Source organism: Buceros rhinoceros, unplaced genomic scaffold (assembly GCF_000710305.1).
Source record: "Buceros rhinoceros silvestris isolate BGI_N320 unplaced genomic scaffold, ASM71030v1 scaffold3616, whole genome shotgun sequence".
Taxonomy (NCBI): domain Eukaryota; kingdom Metazoa; phylum Chordata; class Aves; order Bucerotiformes; family Bucerotidae; genus Buceros; species Buceros rhinoceros.
The window spans coordinates 62,891-75,695 of record NW_010419161.1 but is presented as its reverse complement, the minus strand read 5'-3'; the positions used below and the strand labels follow the sequence as shown (position 1 = coordinate 75,695).

The 12,805-nt window shown below is 47.0% G+C and overlaps 1 protein-coding gene across 1 annotated transcript in view; it reads right to left on the bottom strand.

Moving 5' to 3' along the window:
* Window positions 1–12,805, bottom strand: part of LOC104495774 (contactin-4-like) — a gene marked incomplete at its 3' end in the record, with an annotated part of 97,177 nt that overhangs the window by 21,804 nt on the left and 62,568 nt on the right. The window contains exon 10 of the mRNA XM_010138789.1: window positions 2,749–2,876. Coding sequence (XP_010137091.1) covers window positions 2,749–2,876 — 128 coding nt within the window. The remainder of the gene's footprint in view (window positions 1–2,748; window positions 2,877–12,805) is intronic.

Genomic DNA, 12,805 nt, shown 5'->3' with positions numbered 1-12,805 from the left:
GTTCTCTCTTAGTGCCAACCAACAGAACAACCCCAAACCCCAATCTCGCTGGTTCAGAAAACCACCGAGGTTCACCAGCTCTGACAACAGCATGTTAATACACAGCCCTATGGGCACCTGTCAGAATTTCACATTTTTTAAGCTGTCTGCTTATGCATAATATGAATATTTATTCATCCCTCTCTGGTTGTTTGCCAGAGATTTATTTTAAGCTCCTTGGTTCTGGTGTAACGGATATTCTCCTCCTCCTCCCATCCTTGCCTACACTGTCTTTGACACTGTCGGCATCTCTCCCGGAGAGAGAATGAAAATTAAAAAAAAAAAAACCCTGCAATGTTAGTGGAAGAACACAGGAAGGTTAGAAGAAATGTTTTTTGACCCTCACGGTCTTATTGAATGGCATGAGTTAGAGAAGAATATAAGCATATCTTAAGGTCAAAAAAGTCTTCAGCTGGTAAATTAGTCTTCTTGCACACTACAGAACGGAGTTAAAATAAGGTATTCAGTCATACATCTGTCAAAACTCGCCAGTGTTTTACTTAGGGCAGAGAATCTCAAGCATTTCAGCATAAAATACAGTATTTTACACAGTTCATTTGGAGTTCAGAATAGTTGCTGCTCTTTTACACTTTTTATGGGATAGACTTTGAAATTGCATTCCTCAGTTTGCTGTTAATATCCACATCTTGGGCTTAAGACTTTATTCTCTGCTTCACGCACACGCGTCGCTCCCATTAATGTTAACGGCACGGAGTTAAAACAGAGCACCGAGGGAGAAAAAAGTCCTTGCTAATCCTTTAGAGCCTCACCGCCAAGAAAAGTGGTTTGTAAACCACGTGCAGCCAAAGACCAGGTCCAATAGCTGCTGACTTGTGCTTGGAGTTACGGGCTGCTCCCTGGGCACTGCGAGGGAGAAAGGATCAGCCTCCAACTGCAAGAGCGTTGACTCCTCAGGGACGGGAGCCAAGCGCTGCCCTGTGCTCCGTGACTGGCTTTTTTCTCAGTGGTACAAGCGGCCCTTGAAGACCAGGGCGACCTCAGCTTTGCCCAGCCTGGCGATGAAAAGCCACCAGCAGCCGCCACGCTCCTGAGGTCCCCGTGGAGCCTGGGAAGGACATTTGGGCTTTTTGCGCACCAGTTTTGCTCTGGGGCAGACAGTAGCTGATGGATCCTTTTGAGAAAGGTCTTTTTCCTGGCCAGGTGCCCTGAGCAGTGCTTTCCTACCTGTCTGCCATCCTAAGGATGACCCAGGTAAAGGAAAGGCAGGGTCAGCTCACGCAGAGATCTAATGCTGAGCTTCACTTCTCTCTGTTTGCGTTTGCAGGGACCAAACGCCATTCGAGGGGCTCAAAACAACCCAAACCTGAGTAACAACTGGGGTCAATGCGTTCCCCTACAGGGTTCCTTTAACAGCAAATACTTGCAGGAGGCGCGAAGGGATAACACAACTCTCTGCCCCAGGGCTGCACCATCGGCCCCTCGGTGTACGAGAAGCAGAAAGGTCAAGTGCTCTGCAGCCCAACCCCAGGAACAGCCCATCCAACCACCGGCACCTCACCGGGTAGCTACGGTGGAGACAAACATTCTGCTCTGAGAAAAACCTGCTGCCGTAACCCCGTCACCGGCTTTATCTGCTCTTGCTTGATCCTGCCATGACTTGAAAAAAACCCCCACGGATTAAAACTTGCACTGAAACATTTTCAAGCATTCCCTATATACCACAGAAAGAACTGGTGGGGAGAGCCTCCAACCGAATACTATCCATCAATGCCAATATACGGGAGATTAAAACTGGCAGCGGTAGAGCTCCGTGATTGATTTATTGCTTTATAATCAATCTTTCCTGATTTGGTATCCAATATAGGTCTTTCCCAAATAAGAATGAAATGGAAAGTGGTTGTAAGTGTAATAATCTCCGTATTCATTGCCTATAACAATTCATCAGACGCTGGAGCGCTCATAAACAGGCCAAGAATTAAGACATTTATCAGTGTCTCGTTGTTTATCAAAGTATTAAATACTTTTGTCAAATGTTACAGCTTTTGCTTTAAAAAAAAAAGAAAATTGTGAACACACATGAATGAACACTTTGAACTCCTGAAATGCAGAAATTCAGCCCTGGATAAGAAACAATGAAATTCAATCAGAGTTTGTGAACCTTTTCAAAAATCAGGACACGGCATTGCAAGGGCAAAACTCTTGCGTCATTATGCAACAGGACAAGATGCACTGTAGAGTTCAGAAACTTTTTAAGAAGATAATAGGAGCTCAGGAATAACAAGAATAAATGAAGACGAACGAGATATGACGTGTTTCTAGAGGACACCAGCTAACCTCTGCACACTGAGGGCAACCTTTCTCCACAGGCACGGCGCGGCTTTCTGCAAGTCTTTGCAAAACTGAACTTCGGCTGCAGCGACAGCAGGTGCTTCTCAAACAAGCCGACCGACGACACGGAGCAGGGCCCTGGCTCTGTGTTACACATCCCGTGTGGAAAAAAAAAAAACCTACCTGTGAAAACAAGTGCTTTAACTTGCTGCCAGCAGTCAGTGGGACCACAGACACCTTCTTGCTGTTAACGTCTCTCCGACCCAGGAGGCTCAGCAGGTTTCTGAGACACCCGAGAGCCGGACTGCGAAACACGCTTTAACTCCCCCGCGCTCTGCTCGCATCAGCATCGCAGGGGGAAGGTGCAGCGCTGCCTGGGACGTTGGACTATCAGTCGTACCCAACACGAACTGCCGTTACCTTTCACGACCAAGCTGCCCGTGCTGCTCGCCGTCCCAAAGAGGTTTGTGGCCACGCAGGTGTAACTCCCCGCGTCGGACTTGGTGACGTTGACAATCCGGAGGCTCCCGTCATCCAACACGGTGATTCTGGAAAGACAGCAGAGGCAGAAGTTTTACTTTTTTAAGTCGACATAAAACTCCTTCGAGTCTCCATTAATTATTGATGGTTTGAACAACAGACAGTCTGTTGCCTGTTACAGAGGGAGTTCGGCTGACAGGAATCTCTCAGGACACGATTCATAAATACTGAATGCATAATTTACATGAGTCTTCCATGTCCTTACTTGAGGGCAACTTTAATTTACACACCAGCAGCTTGTGCATGTTTTACACGCGTCTGTACTTTGATAGTCAGCACTCACCATGCCAACCCTTGCACCACGTGGCACCCAGGCCACGGCTAAGAAACCTCCACGCTCGCTGCTTAACAACATAAAAGCTGCTTCCGAACAGATGCGATGAAGCAGGTGTTTCACTGCTGCTTTTTTCCAAGAAGGCTGATGGCTTTTTAGCAGGGGTACCACGCTGCCAAGCCTCCCCTCTGCACTCCCCCCCTCTCTGCCTCAACAAAACTCAGCCCCCGGGGCTCATCTGCAGTTGTACTTGCAGGTTAAAAAAAACGACCCCATTTCATGCCATCTCCTCCTCGTACATGTACTCCCCAGCGGCACGCGGCTCTTGGAGAGCGGGAGGCAGGCAGGGATGGCATGTTAATTCCTGGGGTGATCCCCTGCCCCTCCTCTTGCACAAGGGCTGCACTTCAGGCTTGTTCTCTCCTTTAGCTTTGTCTCCTCTTCCATCTTCTTCTGCGCTGCTCTCGGTCAATGATGGTGCCCAGTAAGTCCCATCAAAACATAAATGACCTGGGCGCTGCGGAGTCATAATCTAAGGAGACTCTAGCAAAACCTTTCCCCTGGGCTAATATCACCACTGTCAGCGAGATACTGGGCTGCCTGCTCAGTATCACGTCTTGCAGCAAGCTGCTTTCTCCCCTTCAGCTACTTTCAGCCTTGTGTTGAAAAACTTGTATTAATTCCTGCCTTCTCCTGCTCAATTATTTCCCAATTTAACTTGATTCAGAAGAAAACAAAGAAGCCTTCCTGCATCCAGTTCAGAAATCAGGAGGAAAGAGACTGAGCAAATGATACTGGTAGCATTGCAGACGCGCTCGGATGGCGCTTCCCACCCGAGAAGGCTTTGAGAAATGGACTGCACGAATTAGCACGAGCCTTTTCTTGTAGCCACGGGGCAACACTGAGGCAGCTGAGCAAATTACCAGTGTGAGACAAGGCATGAACACAAGCGCAAAGGACATCTGCTCATGCCAGCCGCGGGGCTGCCCAGGCTCCATCCAGCTGCAGCCACTGGGCTGAGCGCGGTCTCCAGTGAGACATCGAGTCACCTGGGGGAGCCGGCGCAGGTGCCTTTTGTCATGCCCTGCTCTCTCGATGGGTGGACGTGGGCTGCCAAGTCCACGTGCACAGACCTGCTTCGAAAAATGTGACAGCTGGAATGTGTTTACAACGATGGTACTGAGCGAGGAGGAGGAAGACGGCGTGAGATGCTCCAACAGCAGCCACCAAATCTGCATGCTGGCTAACCCTCTCCCTGCCTTGCTCTTGCAGCAGCACAACGACACGCAGGCCAGCCAGCAGGACCAGGGACACAGGTTATATTTCACACATCAGTAGCAGTGATATTAATAGAAGTTTCTCGACTGGCTTATAGGTCTCCAAATTGTTGCAGTCAGTAACATTCACCCCTGTAATTTATTTTTGTGGGAGTCCAGTGCCATATATTTGCTTCTGTAGCAGTTGCTCCAGCTCAGTAATTGGAAGAGAATAGCATATAGCTACTTGTCTCTTACCCTCACTGCTATGTTGGCACAAATCAATGCACGTATTACATTAAACGTGCACGGGAGCACAGGACTCGCCACGCTGGCCTCCAGTGCAGGAGCCTGAGCAGCGGCAGCACCAGGAGCTCCCAAGGAATTATTTACTGCTGTTATCAATTTCAGGTCTTCGGAAACAATAGTGCCTTTCTGAAAGCTGAAGGTGCCCTTGGCATGCATTAAAATTCAAATCGATATAAACGACAGAACAAGCTCAGCAATACGCTCTGCCTCAAGAAGGACCATCCAGCCCCGGCACTGGTCCCGTCGGGCTCTGCACTCCCTCCCTCCGCATTTTTGCCATCCCAAGAAATCTAGAAAGAAAATGATGTTTTAGACTATTTCTGCACAGTTGAGCTTTCAGTTTTATTTTGTTATATTTTATTTTTAGGAATATAGTTGAAACCTATTTACTGGATAAACTCTTCTGTAGATCATTTTAGTTGTATCTGCTGATGAAGCCAGCTTTAATTTCGAATTCTAATACCTTTCCTGTCTCTTTCTCCTACTATTGTATTCTGAGTTGTCTTTATTCCCAGTGTAAAATTAGTTTGTAGTTAATGCGGACTGGATTGCTCTAGAGACAACCTTTGGATGAGGCCAGTCAATCCACCACTGGCTTTGGCACCTCTCCGGGAACTGGTGCTGTCTCTGTTTCCTTCCCTTTCTAAGCTGACAGCTTTACAGCCTGAGCACACGGGGCTGCTTTACCTCTGGTAACACACTGCAAAGAGTTCAGGTGGGACTTGAACCGAGTCCTCCAAACCCTGTTCCTCAGAAAGTCTCTGGGCACGTTTAATTCTCATCTGGCAGCTAATTCCCTGCATGCTCCTGTAAACGACCAGCATTAAAACTGACAAATAATTGTGCAAGTTAACTGAATTTTTAAAAAATAAATCAGACCATTAAAACCGTACTGTGACTCATTGATCAGGAGGCCTTCTAGTAATGTGGCTCTTTTTGCTGAAGGTGCTTTTCTACGCCAAATGTTTTGTTCTCTAATTTGAATCCAATGTGTTAGAAGTGATCAAGTAATTATTGCAACACTTTGAAATTTGTTACAGTCAGTTGAGAAAGCAGAAAGGACTTTCACCGATTTTGCTAATTCACAACTTTTCTTTGCAGATGTATCTGCATTAAATGAGAGGAGAAGCTCATTTCAGGCCACTGCGGGTGCTCAAACTGCTAATTGGCTCGAAAGCAAACATCCCTTCATCAACCACGTCTAGCAGTTTGGTTGAAAAAGGCTTTTCAAGACACAAAGTTCAAACTAAACGAAGCACTGCTCGGTACGCTTTCCTCCTCTGCTGAAATACACCCTCTAAATGTTTTCTAATAAGATGCCCAGGAAGACATAAAAATAAACCACATTTCCAATAAACACATGTATTACTTCAGAACAAAGTGTTGCTGCTGAGTACGCACCTCTTTAAACCACTACCAACTCAAAACCAAAGAGCTACAGACTTGCTATCGAATGTTCTGGGTTTCCTGACACTACAAACCACAACGGCAGAAACAACAACTCGAAACGTGAATCTGCTCTTGTGCGGGTCAAGGTGACTGCTCTGCTGATAACGCGGCTCACGGTCACTGCTAACATCAGAGAAAAATCACAGAAAATAAAAGTCTCCATTTGGAGAAGAAAAGGTGATGGGAGACAGTTCAGCATCCTGATGTAAGAGAAGGTCCTCTCTGCTACACACACAGAGCATTTGGAAGAGAGAACCTGTTGGTCTGTGTTGTCAGCGGGAGAATTCAGGCCCACAGAGAGCAGAGACACACCGGAAATTAGGAGATAAAAGGACGGTTTGTTTCCTAAATCGAAGCTTGGGGTTCTACCCCAGGAAGAGCTGACCTCGCCAGTGTTCTGATCAAAACTCTTCCGGGGACAAAGGACCTTTGAAAATGCTGACAGCCTCCCCAGCCGGCCTTGCCTGTTTGTTTTTTGCCACTGAGCAGCAAATGTAAGGAGCTGCGAGCTGAACACTTGCCGTTACCCCTCCAGGAGCCTTCTCCAAACCCGACTGCCCACAGTCTCCACGGCAGCTCCTCGTCGATGCCACATGCCCGATGATCGCATGTGCCCTTGGCAGCTCTGCAATGGAGGGGTCTTAAGGCATTTCTCTAGGTGGTTGGTATGAACCTTGAAGAGTACGCGAACAGAAGGGCACATCTTTATGGGTCACAAGTATCTAAATGTACTTTACAGCTGCCTAGAGCTCTGCTGATCAAAGGCACCCAAATGACCTAGGAAGGACCCACCTTGGCATCACGGCACAGCCCTCTGCCTGGACCAGTTTAGCAATACTGTCTCGCCCAGTGTCTCCAGCAGCAGCTGGAGACGGATGGAAGAGGTGAGGCAGACCTGAAGCAGTATGAGGAACGATACTGGTGTATAATCATCGTGGTCTGATCTATTAGTACTCGCTTCAGCTCATGATACATCTGCCGTATCTGTTAAGGTGCCCATCAGCAGGTCGTGCCACCTCCAAGCCCGAATGGATCCCAACAGATCTGACTCACGCAGCTCCCACAGCACTCCCCTCTGCTGGGCAGGGCTCCCAGGAGCAGACAGAGATCTCCCAGTCAGGAACATCAGCGTTCCGAGATAGAATACGTCCTGCTGAGATCAGTGAGTTTTATCAGCAACTTCGTGAAAACGAGATCTAGCCCTTATTCGGAATATAAACGATGTCTGAAAACTGCGAAACTCCCAGAGCATGCCATAAAACTGGGCATCAGGAATTACCTCCAGCCCAGCTCCAGGGAAATCCGACCTGTGGGTGTCTGATGGCATCACCTGCATCTACCACAACACGCCTACAGCCTGCTGCTCAGCTTCGACCCCAGGCTTTGGCAGAACGTTAGCTTAAAATCCCCAGACTTACAGTGCCTACCGTCACATCTTGCTCTGTTATTTCATTAAACCTGCGCAGGGCCAGGAACCAAACACCTCAGCAGCGCAGAGCCAGGGCTTGCTCAGCCTCACCTTGCCCGGTGAAAGCCCTTGCAGGGAGGAGGAGCAGGTCCACACGCTCACCTTTTCATCGCAAATTAGTCCCTAACTCACAAAGTCCACACATCGCCGACAGAAGACCCGCGCCACACAGATGAGCCTGCAGGAACCCGCGAGATGCTCTTCTCAGCTTGCTCTCTCTTTTTCTGCGCAGCAGATGGAAACACGTGGAACACGAATGGGCGACAAACGCAGCGCATATGGCAGGTAACGGTGCCCTTCCCCACGGATGCAGCATGACGACGGGACTGCAGATTAGAGCCCCAATGTTTCTGTGGAGCAAAGTGATCATAATTATACGCTAACTTCTTTTTTTCCCCCTCAAATGGTTTTACTAGTGCTGCTGCAATACAACAAGGTTTGTTGCTCCTCATCTGATAATTTTACCATTTTAATTTATGAAATACAAGCATAACTACGCTTGCTTTCACTGTTGATTAAACACATCCATCCAAAATATTTCATGCTTAGCCAAGTGAATACTTTAATTATTTTTTTTTCCCTAGGAAACAATGCTTAAGATGTCCGACCCTTTTTCTATTACAGGGAGAAAAGATGTCTTAGAGCAAGCATTTAAATAAACGTCACTTGGAAGAAACACACGCTGAGTGCAATCTGAGATAAAACTACCATTGATCCCTTCATGTACAGCCTTTGTGCCAGTGGCTGACGTGGCTATTGAAAAGAGACTGTGGTGCCACAGTTCTTCTAAGAGATAATCCGTCTTCTGAGAGAGGATTTAGGTTAAATGTACCTGTGAAAAACAGTGTCTTTCAGCCGGCATGATGAATGGCCTATTGTCCATCCTCCGGAGCTTTGCTTGGGCTGGGGGGGGTGGGAGCAGAGGAAGAAAGCAGAAGCACCAGACAGACCAGACCGCAGCCTCAGCGCTGTATGTGCTCAGCCTTCTCCCAGAGCTGATAGGCAGGAATATCTACAGCAATTTTTCGCCTAACAGCGACTTTGCTTCATGCCACAAAGCCGCTGCAAATGTAAATGATTCGAGGCAATTGCATTATTTATCAAATTATTTCTATTTCTATGGTATGTCTTTGTAGCAGTTTATTACCTTTTTAATAACGCTTCCCATGCAACGAGGCAGGGACTGGGATTATTAAAATGGTCTCATAAAAGCAGGATTGGCCATTAGGCTATTTCGGGAAAGTGCAGTGAAATCCAGAAATACTCACCGGTTTGGCTGAAGGGGAGGATTTACTGCTCAGAGCACAGCCCTCCCCAAAATCAGGGACACCACTCACGAGTACCTGCTTGTCACTTGAAGAATGGGCTGGCTCCGAGTATGGTCCACAGCTAATAATTTCTGTGGCCCTGGGATGCTGCCTTCACGCACAACCACAGCTTTTATGTTGTGTAAATAAATAACAGTAAGGCCAGAGCTTTCTGCTTCGTAACATTAATCCCCATCAAAGTGCACACCGAGGTCAAAGCCAACTTCTTGGGGCTGCAGCAACACCCTTGATGGTCCCTGGTGCACAGGGAGGAGAGGGCGAGAGGAGCCCCCCCACCCAGCACCTTGTCACGCTGAGACTTCCCACCCCGCATCAGTACTGGCCAAAACCACTCAGCATCCCCCCGTAAGCGGACAGGGCTTCACCCACGTCCCGTTAGCCCAGACGCTTCTGAAAACGGATGCAAAAGGGATGGTGTCCACGCAGCCACCAGCGTGGGTCATCAACGTGTCCTGAGGGCTATGGTCAGGACAGCAACGTTAGCAAGGACGGGACAAGCTGGCCCCGTGTCTAACAGCCGTTAGGGTTAGTCCGAGGGAGACGCAGGGTGATACCGCCCGTGGGATCGGCGTTAAGGTGGTCTCCACTTGATAAGCCACCTAAACTCATGACTGATGGGGACAGTCGCACTGCGCAGGCACTCTTCTACCCATCTGCAGCTTCTTGTCCGGGTCCTGTTAGTTTTGATTTAGATAACCACCTACAGCTGCTCCAGTGCTTATTTGTCTATAAGTACTTGTCTTTTCATGGTTCACAGAAAAGCCTGGGCTAATTTAGAGCCTCCGTCAAAGCCCATTTAATTTAGTGCACGTCTTTCTCTTGGTGAAAGCCGGCATCAGATAAGGCCTTCCTTATCCATGACAACTGGCAGGGCTCTTAACAGCAAACTCCCTATAATTAATTTTCAGGTTAGAACTATATTTTCTCAAAATAAACGGAGGTAAAATCCTGTTGCTTTGAGTTCAGTAGAACATTACCCACAAGCTTTGCTGAAGATGTATTTTACATGGAGCTGAAGAACACGAGGATGAAGGGTTTGAACTCCTGAGGTTGTGTGTGGCACAACTGCACGGGGCTGCTGGGGTGCCTGTCATGGGATTGCTCCTCAATCTGTAAAATTTATATATATATTTTGTCCAAAGAAACCCACCAAGGAACATCCCCTTTGCACTATTTTTACTAGGACATCTGAGTCATGAAGGACACCAGGAGGTTTGCTGATAAATTATGGCCACTGTGAACTGGCCAGATTTCTATGGCGCACTGAATTTGGGTTCATTCGGCATCTTCTGTATTCTGGAACTACAGTAGGAAAGCACGAAGAATTAAAATAAATATTTCAGAAGGTCTTCCTGGGTCATAGTTGCTTCTACCTGCTGCATGGAAAAATACAATGTACTACACTGTTTTTTCTTACTTAATTCTTGGTATTGATCTCCGAGAAAATACCAGGAACACTTCTTCCAGGGATGTGAGCTGCGGTGTGTTTTCATTTTAGCTAGCCTGTAAATGAAAAGCCTAAGTATGAAGAATTAAAGGTGAGGAGAGTATAAAGCGCAGTACTTTCCGTTTATCATAAACCCTGTAAATACTATTCTAGAGAGAGAAAAAAAGATAGATCATAGTTGGCTCGGCTAAACATTTTTGAAAAAATCGTAGGAGCCCCTTTGGCAACATCAGACAACATAACTCCATCAGCTTAAACCAGTCATGGATCTGGCATCCTAAGTTCTCTCACAATTTTCTTTTTCAACAAATTGTTTATCTGCCATGATGGAGCAGTCCAAATAAATAATCCTGCATCCCGCCTGTATTAATATCTATAAACACAAAAGCTGCCTTTTGTCATCGTCCTCCCTTTTGTCTGTAAATTTTTAAGACGAGTCTAGAAGCGAGAAAACCTCCTCCTGAAGGAGTGGGGTGGTGGGAGGGAAAGAAGGGAACATTTACAGCTATTAGGGACTTCACTGAAATTGTTTTGAGATGCCTGGAGTCATAATTCAAATCTAAAACCATCCCCAGGTTATCTAGGAAGAACACTTCTCAACAAAACATCTTTCTTAGGGGATGCTGATAACAGGAAGAAACAAATGAAAACCAAACACAAACGCTGCCAGGGACCCTGAAGGAAACGAGTACACTGTGGTGATTTCAAATAATAGAAACCTTTTGCCTTCTCCCCCTTGCTGCTCTTTCTTCACTGCACAAAATTAAAATAAATACAGCAAGAAAGACCATGTCATGAAGATAAATATTTGAGGAAGCAGATTCCAGTAAAGCAAAGGAAAGCTCGTTTTTACAGCTTTCATGCCTGAGACATGAGGCAAGGATAATTTGAGCTATATGGGAAGATTCTGCAAGTCTAGAAGGGTCCAACGGCGCAAGGAGCCAATTTCCCATTGATGTTGGTGGGAAATGAAGAGGTTCCCCACGGGAAACTGCCCTTTTGATACAGCTTTTCAACTCGGCCGTTTATTTTCAGACCAAGCTGACTGTTTGCCATAACCCATGAAAGCTGCAATGGCACCATGAAGGGTGGGGATGCTCTGCACCCACAGCAGCTCCCCAGGACTTCTCCCCCCGAGCGGCTCTTGCTGGTGGTGGTGCAGGCACAAAGCACGCTTGCAAACCGCCCCGTGAAAGGCTAAAACATCCCCTTATACACAACTACCCACCCAGCCCCCCAAGCAGCTCTTGCTGCTGGTGGTGCAGGCACAAAGCACGCTTGCAAACCGCCCCGTGAAAGGCTAAAACATCCCCTTATACACAACTACCCACCCAGAGACACGCTGCTTCCCACGACGCGTTCTCTCGCAGCTGGACGTGAGGCGGATCTCGTGTAGGACGCAGCAGGTGCTGTGAAGTCACTGCTGCACTCAGCCTACCCCAGCTTCCATCAGGTACTTGCTGTAGTCACTCTTCCAGGGCAGTGCCTGCAGCCAGGGGCACGGAATTAAGTGACTTCTCCCAGACTATAAAGAGGGACAGCGGCAACCCAAGGACTCCAGTTTGGAAGTGCAGCCTCCAGCCACCCTTGCTAACTTGTCCTTCCCCGACAAGGACAAGCCACCAGTCTCTACCTAGAGCAAACACTTCGGAGGTTTGGAGAACATAAGCATTAAAGGGAACTCCACTGAAGCTCATAAAAATTATTCTCTTATGAGAAAAAAAAAAAATCTGTGCGAGACTTTCTGTGCATCAGCTGCTGACACAAACCATTTCTGGAAGCATTCATGAGATTAGAGCAGGATCAGTAAATGCATCCTCAGCTTATTTGTTCCAGCTGATACCACCCGACTAGAAGCCCAAAGGCACAGTCTTTCAAAGATAGCACATATTTTCCTCTAGTTCCAACAAAACATGAACCTCAGTACAAAAATAAATCACCCACCCCTCTTGTAATTGGCATTAACGTAGATTTGCAAGATCCAAAGACACATTTCACATCACTTAAAATGGTGTTTAAATAATCATCAAAAATATCACCAAGTCTGGTGCATTGTCTAAAAAGTTCATTAGGAATCCTTTCCCCCCACAGACATATAATCATTTCCCTGGATTTTAAACACAGGGTTCTTAAAGCGCGGCCCTAGCTGTAAAATCATTACCTTCTTGCTCTGAATCACAGAAATATCCGAGAGAAGAAATATTTGATAGTATTTTTTTCCTTCCTTACTAGACTCACTAAAATAATTACTACTATTTTCTTCAACTAGAGGACATGTATGAACCACACATCAATTCCAAATTGCATTTAGGAGACTAATTACAGGCATTTATTTTTGAAAGCCTTGGCTGCGGCGTGCGCTTGCAACGGAGAGAAACCTGCCTCGCTGCCGGGAGCCAGATCCTG